This window comes from Mastigoproctus giganteus, chromosome 14 (assembly GCF_048544385.1).
Source record: "Mastigoproctus giganteus isolate SK-2022 chromosome 14, ASM4854438v1, whole genome shotgun sequence".
In the NCBI taxonomy this organism is placed as follows: domain Eukaryota; kingdom Metazoa; phylum Arthropoda; class Arachnida; order Uropygi; family Thelyphonidae; genus Mastigoproctus; species Mastigoproctus giganteus.
In genome coordinates, this window is record NC_143588.1 from 103188332 (window position 1) to 103209037 (window position 20706).

The 20706-nt window shown below is 39.7% G+C and overlaps 1 protein-coding gene across 1 annotated transcript; it reads right to left on the minus strand.

Moving 5' to 3' along the window:
- Nucleotides 1-20145: 20145 nt before the first annotated feature.
- Nucleotides 20146-20706, minus strand: LOC150075461 (KRAB domain-containing protein 2-like). The gene has a single exon (XM_090388496.1). The coding sequence runs from the start codon at nt 20704-20706 to the stop codon at nt 20146-20148; it is 561 nt and encodes a 186-aa protein (XP_090244622.1).

The window sequence follows — 20706 nt, forward strand, 5'->3', positions numbered from 1 at the left end:
TTATTTTCGTAATATTCTCTGATAATAAATGAAGATAATCGTTGGTAAATATATATTATGTTCAAAAATGAAGAAAAATAAATAGAAAACAGAGATAAAATGGAGTAACAGGTGGGCTTCGAGATATATTGATGATCAAATTTCTGTGCTTATCTATCCTTCTTTCTTTCTCTCTCTCTGTCTCTCTCTCTCTCTCTCCATTTCTCAATTAGTTTGCATCTCACCTTGACATAGCCACCTGGATGACGTCATCAAGTGCTTGTAAAATGATGCCATTCTACCTCTAAAACACGTGACGCCGGGCCACAGCCGGGATCGTGTTACTTAACTTTGTACACGGTGACCGTCTGTTTTGTGCATTACTGGTCATTTGAAGTTAAGGATAAATTGGATACCTTGTTTAGCTCTCATTAGTTAACTCTGTACTAACTACTAGTACTTTAAAGTACTAGTAGTTTGCATTCGTTTAATTCTGTGGCCTTCACTACATCGTCATGGATGAAGAGAATCCATGCAGAGGATGTCCAATGAAGCAATATCGCAGTCGTTGCATGCGGTGTAATAATGATTATCTTCGTCAATCAGTTAATGTGTACAGAAGAGGGAAAAAAAGACAAAAATATATGTTGGAAAATGAGAGAAAAACCTTCGATATTTAGAGTAAAATTTATTTGATTTAAATACGTTTTTTTTTTTTTTTTATATATATATATATTTTTCAAATTCCAAAAGATTTAGCGATTTGGCTCATTGCCAAAGCGTGAAAAATGCTACCAAACGAACTTTTCTTATTTTTATTTTTTTTTTAATTTGTTTATCCATGTTTAAAAAATAAAATTCTAAAAAAAAAAAAGACAGAAACATACGTAGGAAAATGAACAAAATGAGAGAAAAATCTCTAATATTTAGAGCAGAATTTATTTGATTTAAATACGTTTGTTGGTTTATTTTTTTCAAATTCCAAATGATTTAGCCGTTTGGCTCATTGCCAAATCGTGAAATATGCTACCAAACGAATTTTTTTTGTTTATTCATGTTTTTTTTTAATTTGTTTACCATGTTTGAAAAAAAAAAAATTCTAAAAAAAGGCAAAAATATACGTAGGAAAATGAACAAAATGTGAAAAAAAATTTCGATGAAACCTTCGAGTATAATTTATTTGATTTAAATCCGTTTGTCGGTTTTTTTTTTTTTTTTTCAAATTCCAAACGTTTTAGCGATTTGGCTCATTGCCAAAGCGTGAAAAAAAAATACTACCAAACGAACTTTTTTGGATTTGTTTATCCTTGGTTTTTTAAATATGTTTATCCATGTTTATTTAAATTTGTTTATCGACGTTTTTTAATCTGTTTATCCATGTTTTTTAATCTCTTTATCTATGTTTTTTTTTTAAATTTGTTTATCAATTTTTGTCTCCAGATTAAATAATCTGGAGACAACGAAGAATGCGGTACCATTCCTACACCAAAAGATAAAAGGACACTTACGGTGGAGGTCATGTTCTCGTGTGGGACGGAATAACGATCAACGGCCGTGCCCCTCTTCATGTTTTTGAATAGTGTACTGTAACTGCGCAGAGATACCGAGAACAGATCCTCGAACCCTATGTGCGACTTTTTTGGGGGTGTTAGTGGCCCAGCTTTTCTTTCCATGCACGAAAACGCCATTGCATATAGAGCTCAAGTGGTGGAGGAATATCTTGAAACTGAAGATATCCAATGACTGCCGTGGCCAGCACGATCCGCTGACTTAAATCCGATTGAACATGGGTAGAACGCCCTAGGGCGTCGCATTGCACGCCGACAGCCAACTCCTCGGTCACTTGGTGAGCTAAGGTCTGCGCTGGTGGAAGAATGGGATTTGTTGCCACAGAATCTTATAGATACATTTATATCGAGTATAGTTCATGGGTGCCAGGCCTGTTTAGCCGTTGGAGGGAATCATACGCCCGACTGATATTTGCACATTATTATATGAATATAAAAATTATGAGCCAGTGCAAAACATAATAGTGAAATCTCCCTCCACACCTTTCTAAATCACATTTTTCTTTCTTTTTTTTTTTTTTTTTTTTAACCAAAATACATTTTGAATACCTGAAAATGAATTTCTAAAATATCACAAATGTCTGAGTATCAAAATTTTGGTGGCCATTAAAAAAATAGAATGATTTTGCAAGAATAAATTATATAATGTTCATGATCCATGAAAATCTCAGTGAGAGATAAACTATAACTTTGTTTTTCTTCAGTTACTTGCATAGGTGGTAGATGACTTTCATCAACCGGTGAAATACCACCACTTTGCTTATTGGAGGCTTGAAGTGGTGAAACCCATGTTTAGTCTCTAGAGCAAAGTTTCCGGCATCCCCCTACCCCCATATTTCTCCTTCAACCCATGCACGGTACAAAGTACTATAGGTTTTGATACCTTTCGTGGGGTTTTCATAAAAAAAATAAATAAAAAAAAATAACAGCACATATCAGGCTTTCTTTTTCACTTGCCCGGATCTCCAAAGCAGTAGCTCTCCTACGATTGGCTTCCAAGTATATATCTCTATTAAAAAGTCCTGTTGCCAGTGGAATGTTATCTCTTCCTGGACGAATTTTTGCCTTAAGAACTGCATAAACGGAAGTATAGAAGGCACTGAATTGTAATGGAGACAATGTATTGTGCCATTTCTCTTGCACCGATATAGCACTCGATCTGTATATGGAGGTACTCTTCTCTTCACAGTATCCAATGAAGTTGTCCCTGTATTAAACTTATATGATGATCCAAATAATGTGTCCTTCCTGGAAGCCATGAAAAGCTAAACCATCTTCCATGACTTGATGAAGCTGATCGTACCTTAAAAGCAAATGAAATGATGGAAGATCATTTATTTTCTCTTCCACATGATAATATTACAGGCCTTTCCGGAACAAGCCTGAGATTCAAGTCACCACACCAAAAAGCAAGATTAAACCTTTCTGTTACCAAATTTTGGGAAGGTCAATTATGCTGCGTATTAAGCCTTTCACGAAGTTTTCTTCATGAACTGAAGAAAACCAAATAAGGTCTCGTCTAAGAAAAATTGCTAAACATAGAACTCCTAATGATGTTGAGTAGAATAAAACATGGGAGGGTTCCAATGTTGTCTGCATGCGGACTTCCCGTTCTCTCCTATCTTGAATTCCTTCTTGAACTCCAATAGCATAAATATCTAGAAGGTAGTCAACCCTTTCAGGAAGGAGAAAATCGAAGGGAAGATAATTTATCAGGATATGAATGAGTGTGTGGGAGAACATTTGCTTTTGGACTGTCATCATTACTTGTTACACAATATTTTGGAAGAGTAACACATGCATCACTTTTATTAATGGACGGTAGAGAAAATTTTCTGTGTAATGGCAAAGTTACTGAGCATGAACTTATATGATTATTGGAGAAATCCTTTTCTTCACTCAGTTTTGAAGCGGAGCTTGCTTTTCCAAACTGCTTTATCAAATTCTTTGTAACCTGTGGTCTATTGCGAAAATAAGCACGCTTCTCCTCTGCACCCATAGTTGTTGGCACACCAAGGTTATTAGTCTTAGCACTAGTCCTTACACTTCCAAAGTTTGGTTGAATATCAAGACCCATGCTGCTTTTATTCATCTTTCCAAATTTTCATCCACAGTCAAGATTCAGCTGAATAATATGAAAAAAAAAAAAAAAAAAAAAAACATATAGGCACATGAAACATGGACAGCAGCACTTCCATGACTTCAGAACATTATGTGACCATATTTTTGAGCATCTTGTATCGACTCCTGTAATGGGACCTTTTTAGTAATTTTTATACAACCCCTATGAATGTCCCTTATACCTGTCCGAAGTTTCTCGCTGTCTCCTTTTCATCGTTATTCTGTGGTACATCACCACACAAATTTTGTCCCGCTTCATCGCAAGCTGCACGAGTTACCTCACGTTTTCTACGTGTTCTGTTAATTTTGTCAATCAGTGTATATTACGTATCAAATTGTTTCGCGTTTAGCTTACATAATTATTTATTTGTATAATTAAAAAAGACTCGCAAATTTTTAATTTATCGGATTCTGGATTTATGAGATTCTCATAAATTTTGCGTTTTTTTTAATTTTTTTTTTTTTTTAATACGAAGTGTGAGATATGAATATTCGGCCAGCTATTTTTCTCTCTGTCTTTGTATAGGTTGTTGAAATATTCAAAAAGTTACTGATTTTTGAATTTCTACTGTAATTAGTGTAATGTATAATGTAATGGGTATAATATATAATAATAAAGAATAAATTTAATAAATAATACACACAGTTTTACTGTTTTTTTTATTTTATTTTATAAACAGATACGAAATATATTTGCTTGGAGTGAGATCGGAATTTAAAAAAGTTAGGCCAAGGTGTAGTCTGACTTTTTCTTTTCCCTAGAAGAAGAAATATTTTCCTTTTTTTTTTCCTTTTTTTTTTATCTTCCAGCATGTCTTGTCAGTTCGTTGCTAAGATACTATTAAGTAATACTAGACGAACTTATAACGCGTCCCTGGTGTGGTCCTCGCAGCTGGCACTGTGGTGTTATCTCCGATACGGTTATATTTGGAGCATCCAATCGATAAGATAGTAGAAAAACAATTCTTCGTGTGATTTCGTCTAACACGCCTACTGGAAATATCGACGTTCTTCTTTTGTTTTGGGAAAGTTTGTGAATCGGTGCTATATCCGTGATAGTTTTGATGGTCTGTTTTTTTTTTGTTTTTTGTTCGCAAATTCTAGTTTGATGTCTCATCCAGACAATGCAATAGAAAGAGAAAGAAAAATCGCTCCATAATTGTATATACACGCCCTTATATTTTCCATAAATTGTTCAGAGATAATCGCAAAAAAGTTTTGTTTTCTTTGGATGAAAATATTTTCTTTTCGTTCGCCTTTTTTATGTTTGTGGAAATTGAAACACCCTTCGATCCCTATCCGCCTACTCCAAATGTAGTGCCAATAGAACAGTAAATGGACGATTTCTCAAGGGGTTGTGCTTATAATTTCAGTGCTACTTTTGTGAAATGTTTGAAAGTTTAAACGCAAAATTTTAAATACAAATAAAAATGGCGTTAGAGGCAGACAAAACAATGGACTGCGAGAATGCAGTTGTCTACTAATCATGTTCTCCTACACACGATGTCATTTACAATGTTAATATCGGTGATTATGACATATTTCCAGTCGCTATTCGACAGATCCTTCCCGTTCTGATGTTCCTGTACCAGTCAGGCATCACAATCTACAAGAACGGCGATTTGCTGTGTTGAGTAACCATCTTTTGACATCCCAATGATTCAATCCCTTCCAGAGTCCGTTATACGTTTTCATCATACGTCAGAGCTGTAGAATTCATGTTATTGGATTCTGTTTCCGGTCAGCCTAACATACTAATCGTTTACGCCCATATACGTCACAGTTATGTAATGCAAAATTTCGGAAAAATCCATCCACTCCTAGTTGAAGTAAAAGGAATGATAAATTAAAGCAGGTACATACTTAGGTCGAAGTTCGATGCGACCATATTTCCATGTCGACACTCAGTTGCTTTCGATCAGATGACTGGATTTCTGCACACTTGGAAACTTAGTTTTATCAGTCATGTGTATAAAAATGGCTGGTAAAGGAGGACTATGTTGTCTTTACATAGTCCTCCTTAGAAAAAAAAAGGGTTGTCTCATGTCCTTTTAAACTACAGAACAATTTTAGCTGCTAATGAACTTGAGGATGAGCAGAAATTTCAATCGTATGTCTATAGAAAATTTTCCAGAATTCGAAAAGTGAGTGCGCATATATAGAAACTGAAACTACTTCAGGCAGTGTGAAGTCAGTGAAAAGTCATAGATGAGAAAAGGTTAGTTCTGTGAGTTTTGGAGTTGGACAGCGAATGAATGTTGGCTGGTTGAGGAAATTCAGACTGGTTTTAAAGTTAATTGAGTGAATGAATTGATCCACATTAGAGATGTGTGATCTTGAATAGAAATCTAGTTTCTCTGACTGGAAGGTGGAATGCAATGTGCTATCATCAGAAAATTATGGACAGGAATTCTAGTCAATGGTCTGTAATATACAAAAGGAAAAGAACTGAACCTTTGGAAACACTGGCATTAGTTGAGAAGTTAAAATACAGAGCCATTACTAACATCATCCGCAGCGATCGATCAGAGGATATCCAATTAGCATATCCTCTGATTGATCTATTGGATAATAAGGTCCCGTCCTATTATCCAATAGGATGGGACATTGATATGTCACTAGTGGATCAATACTGACGTAATTCTTATTGGTACTCATTGCTCAAATAGTAGGTTTCAAGATCATGTAAGATTTGGCTTTTGATAAAATTCTCCATAACTTTGGAAAGAGATGAGCTACGTGCAATGGTACCGAAGGAAGGGATGTGCTATCCTTTTTAGGAATTTGTCACCGCTTATGGCTGGACGTGCGCAAATTTATATGCTGATGGAAAAACTCCAGTGGAACAAGTGTTAAAAGGAGACACAAAACAGTTGTATACTGGGATGCACAAATTTTGAGAACAATTGGAGAAATTACATCAGGACCTGGAGTTTTCTTGGCATCAAAGTTGTTCAGAATTCTGACATCCTTCTGCCGGAAGGCCACGGTAGGTGTTGAGTGGAATATGCTGAGTATGGTAGAAAGCGATTTGCGAAGTTCTGGATACAAGAGTTAGAAGAAAAGCATAATAAGTCAGCATTATCTTATACATATATGTTTTGTGTGTCACTTGGGCATACTAATTATAGCAACTGTAATAATTCCATTTTCCTGAAACCTCTGAACGGGTAAAAAAGTGACAGTGGTGTTTGGTAAAGACATCGAGTAGGGAATAAATCTGTGCTCATAGTTTTCAGTGAGAAAAAAGTACATATATTAATGTTACAAACCTCCATAATTCAGACTCAGAAGTATTAGCTGTTGAAAATCAACCGCTGAAAATCATAGAAACCTTACCCCACTATGAGATTGGCGACCTGATAATCTAACACAGCACACACACACACATAGTATTGATTCCCTCAGTGTCTGAGGGAACGTGATATCATTCTTGTTTCAATATATCTGCCACTTTTGATACGGTCAAAGGTAAAGGATTGGCAACCAGATACCACTCTCAACAAAATCCCGTAAATTCTCTATAGAGGTGAGATTAGGCAAGGCATTGCTCTAATTCTACAGGCACGATTTGGACTTTTCGCAAGGATAACTCTCCCACTAGTCCAACCTCGAGACTGATGCTACCTACAGAAATAAAAATTATCAGTATTGATGCAATAAGATTAAAGAAATTTAGTATTAAAAGGTCACAGAAAGAGCTTTATAAACATTAATACTGAGAAGACATGAGTGATAGATCAATACAGTAATTATCAGGGGACTACAACTGTCACATATCCAGGACATAGCGTTTCTTACATCCAAGCCAGTGCTGAAGGATTTTTAGTGTTAATAATAAAATTATGGATTTAGAAACAGCAGAGGCAAGGATTGTGGTTGTAATGCAAGGAGTGTAATTTTGCCAAAATAATTTAGATATATAAAATAGTATAATTCTATAGATAAAATAATTCAATTATTTTAAGTAGGTTAAACGCCTTAAATGTATACTGTGAAAAGTGAGAGGGCGTTGTAGGTATATATGCATATTACAAAAAATTAATGGTAATGAAGGCAAGAATAGAGTCAAGGAAAATATTGCAAACATATATTATAGAGACCATAGTCTACAGTATACTGCCAAAAAATAAAACTTTGTAAAAAAGTATCCTCCTTCTCTGGGAGGACACTTTCTACAAGCCATTAGCCGATATCAGATGAGAGGAGTGGGGGTTTCCTTCTCGTTACCCCCAGTTTTTCAGTCTGCACAACGTGCATCCAAACCGGAACACACTTTTACAGAAATTGATAAATGAGGAAACATGAGGTTTGGGGATATGGCTGCTCATTTCATACGGGCTATACTCACTCAAGGTATTCATTCTCTAAATCAAAAGAAATCAAAAGAAAGTCTGGCCCAGTTGCTCTTGCAAAAGTCAAACATAAACATCAGTTATATCATCTCCATACCTTGCAGCTATAAAAGTTTCTTACTGAAATAAATGGCGATATCTACCACCATTGACAGTGATTCTAGCCCATATCCCATTTCCATGATGTTAGCAGGGTCGAATCTAGTTTCCCGTTCTCCAACTGAAAAGTGCGTGGTGAATCCCATTGAAGATAGTAACTTGATTCATCACAAAAAGCGTCATGATCCATTTCTCCTGAGTTCATAGTGCGCAGATAGTGTTAGGGGACAGGTAGGGTCGGATTTAAACTTGTGGCCCTAAGCTATAACATGCATGAGGCCCTTCTCTCTTACAGTTCACCTGTGACAATATTAAAAAAGGATTTTTTTAAGATAAAGCGAGGTCCCTTGTAATGTGAAGCCCTAAGCTGTAGCTTGTTTAGCTTTAAGTAAATCTGAACATGGAGACAGACCCCTCCGGTCGTTTCCCACATCTGCGCCATATGAACTCTGTGGGGACAAACAGTATCACTGTGAAAACCAGAAAGTGTTGTGTATTGTATATTACATATTGTGTTGTGTTCTGTCTTTTGGCCGGAGGGGCCCAGTGGGACCCCACGTTGCCCGCACACACCGCTAGGAGTTAGCCAAGCTGTCTATAATTCTCTGGCTGGTCTCTGCCATGGTCACCTGAGCTTCCTGGGAAAGAGACAGGATGTACTGAAGAAGAGAATGAAGGAAAGGGGGTATAGTTAGAGCGATGGAAGATGTAATGGAAGTATCCTCCGCAGGTTGGATGGGATTTCTCCCACCTAGGCTGAAAACGGAAGAAGAGGGCACTCGAGAGGATGGGAAAGACAGTCACGTATTAAGGGATACAGGTGAGATCGTCAGGTGGATTGGAAAGGTGGTCCTACCCTAAGTTAGAGTTTGAAAATCCTATCCTGGAGTCAACGGGAAACTACTGGGGCTTCAGTAGCCATGCTGTCGGTACCAATTCAAATGGGTTTTTTGTGTATGTGGGGGACAGCCTTCGTGGGTAGCACCGTTGATACAATCGCCTTCCACTCCACTTCAGGTGGATAAGACCTTAGTTCGAATCCCGTCGATGATGTGAGGAATTTTTATGGACCTTATTCACAACATGGCTGAGTTAGTTAGTCTCAGGCGATGATAACATGGTTTTTTCCCATGGAAACTCGGGTTTTCCGTCCAGCAAACAGGCAAATCGACCACAGAACACACGCAATTTACACACATAATATATACGGCGCAATATGGCCGAAGTTCTTAATGTGTCTAAAATAACCCTTTTGTATGGGACTAAGGGAACACAAGCAGTTACTCTCCGCCTCAAAGAATTGTCCAAATTATATTTTCACAGTGAAGACTCTTAAAACCGACTAGCGAAAAACGGGAAATACAGTAGTTCAAAAAATAGAATGTTTTCATTTGGTTATCCTATTTGCATGCTGTAACAGGTTCTACTTTAAAGCAAGGTTGTAGTTTGCCGATCACGGGAAATAGGAATAGAGTTTACCTCCCGTCGATTATTTTGGGTTTTTGCTAAATGACAAAAAATACATGATCAGATTATGTGTTCGACTTTACGAGATCAGCGAGGTTCGACTTCGTACGTGACGAATCTTTGTTTATAGTTTTATTTGTATTTACAATAGGTTGGCTATTACGTATTAGTGGTGATTTTTTGTAATTGCTGGGACGTGCGTCATTGTTTTGCTTTCATACAATGTTTTATTTATGACATTGGGAAAGGTGTTTGTTGATGTTCAGAGTTCTGTTTGCTTGAAACTTATGTGCAGGGTGAGAAACATTATTCTTATGGAAAATTGGCATATCAGTTCAATCAGCGCTTAGGTTCTACAAATCAGCTATCCAAACAAATCGATTTTTTGAATTGATCAAACCTGAAATAGTTCTAATCAGTGTTCCACTGTAACCAAAATATGCCACTTAAAATAGGCGCATGTTGCTTAAAACAGTGAGATCTCTGATTTTTCCTTGCACGGAAACACCTGTGTATGAGTATATCAACATCCCCATGTACGAGTATATTAACATCCCCATGTACGAGTATGTAGGTGGTAGATGACTTTCATCAACTGGTGATATACCACCACTTTGCTTATTGGAGACTTGAAGCGGTGAAACCCATGTTTAGTCTCTAGAGAAAAGTTTCCGGCATCCCCCTACCCCCATACTTCTCCTTCAACCCATGCACGGTACTAAGTACTATAGGTTTTGATACCTTTCGTGTTTGGGGTTTTCATTAAAAAAATATTAACATCCCCATGTACGAGTATATTAACATCCACCTACATGACATACAATAACTGCCATCACATATATTTTTTTCAGCAAGACATTCTTAAGTAGATGTACCTGTATTTCATTTTGTTTCGACACTGCCCTGCTTTTCAATTTCTATTTTAAGTATGGCGTCATCACTCTGACAGTCGTTTTTATGGTGCTGCCCTTTCATCAGGTGGTTGGCAAACGCTAATGCAGTCAAGCACAAAGAAACATCTTTGATATAAAGCTGCAGTATAAAAGATGACAGGTGGTATTAAAAATATAAACTCTAAAATAAAATGCACTGCTTAGCTATTTTATTAGAACAATCGAGATTTCGACTATATGCAACAATCTATGCTGTTGCAGTTATAGTAGAGTTTTAGGAGCATCAGAGACTAAGGCCATATTGCTTCGTGTATATTGTCTGTAAATTGTGTATGTCCAGTGGTCAATTTGCTGTTTGCTTGACGAAAAACCCGAGTTTCCGCGAGAGAAAACCATGCTACCCTCTCCTGAGACCGACTTTTTTATGGGCCTTTTTTCACAACGTGACTGAAAAAGACCCATTAAAATCCTCACATCATCGACGGGACTCGAACTCAGGTCTTTTCCACCCAGTGTGGGGAGGACGGCAATCCTACAAACTGTGCTATCCACGAGGACAACAATATGCAAAAATATGCATGATGAGACTAGTCCTGAAGTGCCCAGATCAGTTCTCCGACAGTAGGGAACGGTAAGGATATTACTGACTTCCAAAGAGTTACTCTCAAAATAAGTGCAACCATCCATCTTCAAATTGATGGAAGAGTGATTTGATGAGCACAAGGAGACTACAAATCCTGCCCTGACTAACCCACTCCTCGAATATTCAATCCCATTGAGCAGCTGTGAGACGAACTGGACAGGTGTCTTCGTTAGCATAATCCGCTGTCCATATTGCTCCAGGAATTCAGGGCAGTTTTGTTATATGAATGGTCAAGTATTGATCGTGTTACTTTTCAACATTTTGAAATACGGGACTGTTGAGTCCACACCACATTGTATCAGCATAGAGATTTGGGCCACCTGTGGATTAACACGCCATTAGCTCATGGTCCTAATAATGTGAGCATTTGGATACCTCCAAATCCTTTCGGCTAAATCCATTACTGACTTTCGAAATTTTGTCTAAAATGGGAAAATATAAAAGATTAAAATTATGTTCTATGAGTCGACTGACCTGCATACTTTAAACTTTATAGAAGAAATTAGAAAATATAAATAAAAAAAAAATAATATACAGTAGTTAATATAAGAATTAACTTTATTCTTAACTGCATGCGTATTATGTTTATTCTTCACATCTCCTTTTGACATTACTGAATTTTTTTGACATATTTAGAGAAAATAATCCAATATACAGTGGTGTGCAAAAGTATGGAGTACCAAGTACCGTTTAGCTATAGATTGTACTGTATAACAATATAATAAAAGTTAGCTGATCGAAGGATTATTATACTTTTATATTTAAACACTTATCTTTATCCGCGATCTTACCCACGAGTTTTGCATTTACAAATATATTTCATATAATAATTTATGGTCACTATTAAACTGAAGGATCTTTCGTACTCAAATAGCAAAATCGCACCCTACCGAGTATAACTTAAATTACTGCATTAGTATGCTGCTCATTTCTGTAGCAAAACTTTGGACTATTCCTAGAAATGTTTGGAGTGGCATATGATGCAAGAAAGCAAGTTTATACAGCATCAGCGAAAAAAAAAAAAAAAAAACCTTCCCATTTCACTTATCCATTCGCTCCAAAAGTTTGTTCAGTTCTTCAATCTCTTTAAGCTATCAACTTCCACAAGAGATGAAAGTTTGTTCCAGCAGTCAAGCCCCGTTGGCTAAAGACAAATTTCCGCAAATCTATTCTACAAATGTCTCTCCTCAATTTGAATTTATATCCTCTGAATTGCGTAATCTGAGCAGGAGAATGAATCCCATCAGCATTGAGCTTGTTCAAGACATTCAGAGAATTCTACACCTCAGTCACATCATCTTGCAGGTGCCTAGTCTCCAGCCGCTGCAATTTGCAGAATTTAAGCCTTTCATGATATTAGTACCCCTTCGTTCCCCTCACCAATCTTGTTGTCCTTCTCTGTACACGCTCGAGCAATTCTACATCCTTCCTAAAATGAGGCCTCCAGACGTGTACGCAATACTCAAGGTGTGGCCTGAACATTGCCTTGTACAAGGGGATAATCATCTTCTTATCCCTGCTAACAAACTTTCTGTATATCATTGACAAGACCCCATGAAAACTTCATATCTGACTGCACAATTATCTCCAGATCTTTTTCATTCTCCACTTCCCTGAGTGTAGTACCACACAGTTGGTACGTTTCTCTTGAGTCACTGTGGAGCCGGCATCTCCCGCCTGGAGTTGTCGGCCATGACAATAGTGAGGTCGTCTGCGTAAGCTATTAATGTTGTTGATTGGCAGGTCTTATTTAACCAGGTGTCGAAAAGAAGGTTCCAACATAGTGGGCCCAAGGACTGAACCTTGTGGGCATCCCCTTGTGATTTTCCTTCTGATTTCCTGAACATCGCTCCGAACCATCACCGTCACAGACGCAAGGTCACAGAAGTAATCAGAAAGCAAGGAGAAAAGCGGAGCAGAAATGGCGGCTTCCCTGAACCTCGCGAGGGCACTCTGCCCCCAGAGTGTGTCAAAGGCCCTCACAAAGTCCACGAAGATGGCTAGGAGGTACTTGCTGTTAGAGTTATCTCTTGTGGCAGTCAATTTTGACATGGCGTCTTCTGTGCTGGGCCCGAGGGTTAATCGTACTGCTTTGATGAGTATAGGCCTTTTGTTTTATAGGTGTGAATCAGTCTGGCCTCAATGACCTTTTCCAGCCGATGACCGGCAGGAAGGCGATCGGACAGTATGAGGTAGGGTCTTTCTCAAGTTTTTCCGGACTTTTCAGGATGTTTTTGAGGTTTGCCAGCTTCCAGGTCCTGGGGAAGGTGCCAGAAAGGAGGCAAGAGTTGAGGGCACTTTGGATCGCGCAGGGGGCCACTTTCCTCACCCGACACCCTCTTCAGGACCTCCACCTCCAAGACATTATGCCTCCGGGCATTTCCCATTCTTCATACTACCTATGGCTTGGCCTATTTCCTCCAAGGTGAATGGCAGTTCCCCTGAGGGTCCTTGATATGCTCTGTTTTGTTGTCTCATTTCTTTTTGGTGTGAGGTCTCTTCATGTTCCAGGTCTTGATAGGTGATCGTATCCAGGATCACATTGATGGTTTCTGTCCAGTCATTTATGGATGTATTTCCCTGGACGTCCATGGTAGTGTAGACGTCACAGTGCGTAGCACATGGATGACTGGACCCAGGGTATCCCAGCAGAACATCGCCCAAAGCATGACACCGCCGCCACTGGTTTGTTTTCGTCCCACGGTGCATCCAGGTGCCATCACTTCCCCCGGTAAACAACCCACACGTACCCGGCCGTCCACATGGTGCAACAGGAAACGTGATTCATCGGACCAGACGACCTTCTTCCAATCATCCAAGGTCCAGTTTAGATGCTCGTGTGCCCATTGTAGGCGCTGCCGATGGTGAACCTCAGTTAGCATGGGCATTTGGAGCGGCCTGTGGCTATGCAGCCCCATTTTCAGCAGAGTTCGATGTACTGTGTTGTGACATATTCTCCCGTCACCAGCATTCCAATTACCGAGGTGCTGGGACAAAAAAAAATTATTATTTTAGGGTTACCCGTAATTAAATACATTAACCCTTATTTGTGTCTGTAAATTGCGTATGTTCTATGGTTGATTTGCCTGTTTTGCTGGACGAAAAAACCCCAGTTACTGGGGAGAAAAACCTTGCTATCTACGCCTGAGACCAATTAACTCAGCCACGGAGTGAAAAAGCCCATTAAAGTTCCTCGCGTCATCGACGGGATTCGAACCCAGGCCTTTTCCACCCGGTGTGGGGAGGACGGTGACGATACCACTGTGCTATCCGCGCAGACACCGAGGAGCTGGGACACAGTCGGCTTACTGTTACCACCTACCATCCGGGAGAGCCTTCGCTCACCTCGAGCATAGATGAACTGTGGTCGTCCAACACCTCGCCGGCGGTTCGTGGATCTTCCTCCTCGAACCACTTTCGGTAGGTACTAACCACGGCTGACCTTGAGCATCCCACCAGCCATGCCATTTGGGACCTGCTCTGACCCAGTCGTCTGGCCATTACAATTTGGCCTTTGTCAAACTTGTTTAAGTCCGCTGCCTTTCCCATCTGGTCATTTGGCCGTTGTACCCCTAATGGGACCCAACGTTGCCCACATTCCGCCCCATGGAGGCAGACCAGATACACCAGTATTATAGTTATTTACTCTGGCAGGTCCATGATATGGGTTACAATGGTCGTGCAGCTGTTCAGAAGCCACTGATCACCTAAAAAAATGCTAGACGCCGATTTCCATGTGTAAGGTGCGCCAATCCTGGACTGTAGAGCAGTGGAAAACAGTCCTATGGACAGACGAGTCGAGGTTCGCACTCTACCAGTCTGATGGCCGTTCCTGAGTGTGGCGAATGCCAGGAGGAAACAGTTCCTTCCTGATTGTATCCTCCCAACAATGAAGTTTGGTGCAGGCAGTGTCATGGTATGGGGCTCCTTTCATGGTTTGGCTTGGGCCCATTAGTCGTTATCAACAAAACAATGAATGCTGTGCAATACCAGAACAGCCTGGACAATTATGCATTTCCAACATTATGGCAGTACTTCGGGGAAGGCCCATGTATCAGCAAGACAACGCGCCATGCCATCTGCTCGGGTCTTAACAGATTAGTTTGAGGACATGGGTGTGGATGAATTGGAAGCCCAGAGTCCTGAACTGAATCCTCTCGAGCATCTTTGGGATGTTTTGGATCGTCGGAGGATTGTATACGTGCACGTCGAGATCGCCCAAAGAACAAGCCCGAACTGGTGGCTGCGTTAAAAGCCGAGTGGAGGAACATATCACCTGACATTTATAAAAAGCTGGTTGAGAGTATGTCGCGAAGATTGAAGGCCGTCATAACAGCAAAAGTTTTCAGCACAAAATATTAAATAACACAATAAAAGCCCTTTTTTTGTTTAAAAGCAGGCGTCCAGATATTAATGGTAGGGCAGTGTATGTGTCAGTGTACTCGTACTGTCTGTAAATTGTATATTTTGAGATGGTTCTTTTTGAAACACCTATGATTTCCTTTGTTTGCTCAGTTGGCTCCTGTTCTAGTAATAACGTCTTTCTGAAAACTGAAAGATCAGCTGTGTTTTCCGGGCCCTCATTGGCTAAGAAGGCGCTGGAAAGCATGCTGTGTTTATTTGATGGCAAGGAACTTGCTGCCTTCTGGACCTGACATTTGCATACCGTATGTTTAATTATCAGTTTGCCCACTGGGCTAGCCGGGTGGGTAAAGTGCCTGCCTGGCAACCCAAAGGTCGCGGTTTCGAATCCCGCACCGGGCTTGTATCAAAGTACTGCAAAAACCTTGGGAGGTGCATTATGGCCACAGAAACCGATGCGCCAACAACTACCAAAAAAAAAAAAAATATATCAGTTTACGCCAGTTGCAAAAGATTTCTAACTTTTTGGGTATTGAGTATAGGAAGAATTTTTTTCCGGCATTTTTTTTTTTTTTGAATGAAATATGATATAAAAATCTAAGCGCCGAAACAAAGTAGTTTCAGAATCAAATCGATGATTGAAAACACTTATCAGTTCAATCAGTCTTCCAGTATGTGCAAGAAAGATGTTTCTTGACTGAATGGACCCGCAACTGTTTTTAGGACGCCACATGGCACCAGGAACTCTGAATATGTCCAGACTTCTAGTGCTAGTGCTAGTGCTTGCATGTGGGAAGTGTTTCCTTGGCAGGGTAGGGTGTCCTCTCATCATCCTTGCTCTCATCAGGTATACCTCAGTATTTTTGTAGACCACTTCTTCCTGTATTTCCGTCACAGTCTGGAAGACTACCAGAGAACACTCGCACTTTACAGACATATTATTATATACACCGCAATATGGCCAGAGTTACTGATGGGCTTAAAAAAAAATTAACACAAACGCATACATACACACGCACTTGACTTAACGAAAACTCGAGCTTCTGTCCACCAAATAGACAAACCTCATGGTCTTATTTCCGTTGGTGCTTAACACATTAGCTGCAAGCCAGTGTTTAATTTCCTTTCTGCTTTGTTGGTGTACTGCGACAGTGGACAGAAAAAACAAAGGATTCATAATGATGATGGTGATTTAACCTTTTTGTCTCCATGGGTTACGCTTGGAATTTTAATGAGAGCCTACGGATCCATTTGTAACGATGCATCAGAGAGCGACAGTAGCTGCTGAGGAATTTAACAAGAGCGTATAGCTACAGAATAGGCTAATAGAGGAACACCTGTGTCAACCTGTGTTACGATGATAGCAACTGTAGGATCAATTATCGTCGCTGTTAAAAGAGGGCATGTAATAATAATACCTAATAATACATTTTAGGCCGATGTAATACTACGTGTATGTATTATTAAGCATTGGCATCTGGTATGGATGACTTCTCCGTCCACAAAGTGTGGAAGTGACTTGGGTTTCCAGTTTGAATGTTCATTGGCTTTCTTAATTGCCTGCCCTTGCTGGAACCAGTGTGATTATACGAGGGGTGTTTGAAAAGTTCGTGGCTTGATTGTGAAAGGGTAATGGTACAGTGTTAAAAATTTCTGTACTTAATGTCTAATACTTCAAATAGTGACCCAGCAAGTTTCATGCAGCTTCAATGACGATTTTGTTTAATTACAGGTCCTGAAGTCAACAAAGTTGTGTGAATGAGGAACGATGGACAAAATCAGTCATCGTGCAATAATCCAATATTTTGGAAAAAAAGGGACTAACGCCAAAAGCAATTCGTGAGGGTAAGGTTTCAACACCATATCCTCATGAATGAAATAAATGACGAATGATTGGAATGTCATCAAATACTTCTGTTGTCAAGCTATTCAACAACAACATAAAAGGGTTCTAGTTCAGAGGATTATAAACATTGTATATCTTTGAAGAGCCTGGTGATCCTTGGGCGTAACAAGCTATTCTTATTGAAGAATTTTTTGCTTGTTTGTTCTGTCATAATATTTTCTGAGCATTCTTTATATATTTAACATGATTTTGTCCCCTGCAGCAGGTTAAGAAGCACTAAGAACTGCTTGAAATAAATGTTCTAGAATGGCTGCGCAGTTCCCCCAATCAATCTGAACTCCATCGAGAATGTATTAAGATCCTACGAGGACTGTTTGAAATGTTCATCGCTTGACTATAAAAGGGAAGTGGTACTGTTAAAAATTGCTGTACTCAATGTGTACTCAATCTTCATATAATAATCCACCAAGTTTCATGAAGTTTCGCTAAGGCGTTCTTTTAATTACAAGACCTGAAATTAACAAAGCTGTGTGAATGAGAAAAGATAGACAAAATCATCCAACCGTGCAGTCATCCAGTATTTGGGGGGGGGACTAACGCTAAATGCAATTCATGAGTATATGATTACAACGCTGGGGGAAGATGCCTCTTCCTATTCCATGGTTAAGAAGTGCGCAGCAGAATTTAAACGAATAAGGGAAAGCCTGTAAGATGATCCACGCTCTGGAAAACCTGCATCGTCTATCAATCCAGAAGTTGTTGAGAGTGGCATGATCTGGTGATGACTGATCGACGAATGACAGTGCATTATATTGCCTTGCCAACATCTTGGGTATCTTCTCTGAATGTGCGTGCCATATACTAACAGTGGTTCTCGTTATAAAAGAGTCAGCACGATGGGTTCCAAAGTTCTTGATAGCAGATGAAAAACGCACATGACTTGTCAAGTCAAGTGAACGTTTGCATCGTTTTAAAGCAGATTATAGCAAATTTCTTTGCAAGGTTTCTGACTATGGATGCGATGTGGTCCATCACATGCAGCCAGAGACAAAGCAGCAGTCCAAACAGTGGAAGTACAGCTCTTTTCCCTCCACTGAAAAGGAAGCTAAGTCGATGGCATCAGTATTTTTGGGATGCTGATGGAGTGTTCCAAGCAGACACTGTATATGTAGTGGCGGACAAAAAAAATGCTTCACTTGTGAATTTTGCAAATAATGTGTTTTGCACTGCATTGTGGGTTGCAGACATGTTCGAAATCCATTTGTTAGATGGGATATACACTGATGTTCAAAGAAAGTGCATCACCTCTTAAAATTGTAATTGTCGTCCGAAAACCGTAAGTATATGGCAGTATTTCTTATCTTATCAGATTGCATCAGATAAGATTGACACGCGTGGGTGATGACGTAATATTGCATCAGCTATTACTTTCAGCTATATAAGCACGCTCTGCAAGAGTTGCAGCCATTCCTTGCTTGTAGCAGGATGGCGAGTTACGTGCAGTTGACGCCACGAAGAAAGAGTGCTATTTTTGCTTTACGTAAGGAAGGATGTTCTTCCCGTCATATTGCTTATAGAATGTCTTGTAATCATAGTGCATAGTGTGCATAGCCTGCATAGCGTTAGGGTCAGGCGTCACCTGTGATTTCTCACTCTGCATCATATGTACGCTGTGAAGAAATACAGTACTACTGTAAATGCCAGAAACGTGTTGTCTGTTGTATGTGACATATTGCGTTAGGTTCTGTTGGGTGTCTTGGCATTTGGCCGCAGGGCCCCTGGTGAGACCCCACGTTGCTCGCACACACCGCTAGGAGGTAGCCAGGCTGCCCTTTATTCTCTGCCTGGTCTCCGCCAGGGGAACTTTACAGTCTGTGTTATGCAGTCAGGATGGTATGCCTCCGATTTTCGTCTTCTGACATATCGCTTCCCGTCCGAGCCATGCAGGTTGAATTTGTCTGCGCGTAGCACAGTGGTATCGTCACCGTCCTCCCCACACTAGGTGGAAAAGGTCCATGTTCGAATCCCGTCGATGACGCGAGGAACTTGAATGGGTTTTTTTTTCACTCCAGGGCTGAGTTAGTCGGTCTCAGGCGTAGACAGCAAGGTTTTTCGTCCAGCAAAATAGACAAATCGACCATAGAACACACGCAATTAACAGACATAAGACACACAGCACGGCAGATGAATTTAATTATTCCAGTGGCCTAAAAATAATAGTTTGGGTTTTTTTTTTTTTTTTTTGCATGTTGAATTTCGATTCGTCACAAAAGATGACGATGTCCCATTGCTCTTTTGTGCATAAAACATCATCTCTCTCTACTGCGAACCTGGCCAAGATATCACTCCAACAATAGATTATCTATTGTTGGAGAGGATGTAAATTGTCGCGCTCCAACCTGGTACAGCCTGACCACTGATCGTTCTGGGTGCCACAATGGGCTGCTTCTTGAAGATTTCCTGGCCGCTTCTCCCTTCCTGGTTCTGAACAAGCCCAATAACCTGCCTACCTATTCCAGCACTCTGTGTTAATACACAATAGATATCTCCATAGCCATACGATCCATTTCCAGCAAAATTTCTGGGTGTCAGGTCAATGAGGCCTGCCAGATCAGATCACAGAGCTATTACTTTTCAACTCACAGGATCCATTGATCCAACTCCACCAGCTCACTACAATATTATTCGCTATGCCATTAACAAGGTCAGTTGGGAAATCTTTTGCTCCACACTGCAGACCATGATCCAGGACCACAACTTTTATCTTCCAGCACTGGACCCAACCAACATCAAAAGCTCACAACAGATATCATCATCCAGGCCTGCAAATGTTTTCTAGTTCTTCTTCTTTTAAATTAACAACTTCTTTGGGAAGCCATGAGGTTTTGAGGCCAATTTTAATGGGAGAACCAAACATAGCTTTATAGGGACTGCATTTAATTCCTTGGTGATATGCTCTATTTTTCATTAATTGAACAAATCGTAATCCTTCACTCCAGTTGCGTGTTTCATTAGTTTCTAGCCACGTACTCAATACATTCACTATGTCCTGGTTTGCACGTTCGACAGAACCTTGACTCTGGCTGTGCCGAGGTTTACCATTTACGATTTTGAGTTCTTCCCAAGAAGAACATAATTCTTCGATAACTTTATTCGCGAATTCGCGACCGTTATCGCTTTGAAGGATAGAAGGAGCTCCAAAAATAGTAAATATATCCAATAAAACATAAGCAACTTCTTCAGCACGTTTGCTTTTTAAGGGACGCAATTGTACAAATTTTGTTAGGTGGTCTTGATATACAAGAATAAATCTGTATCCCTTGTCTTGCTGACTTTGCATGTCAATCAAGTCTACCTGACACGTACTATTCAT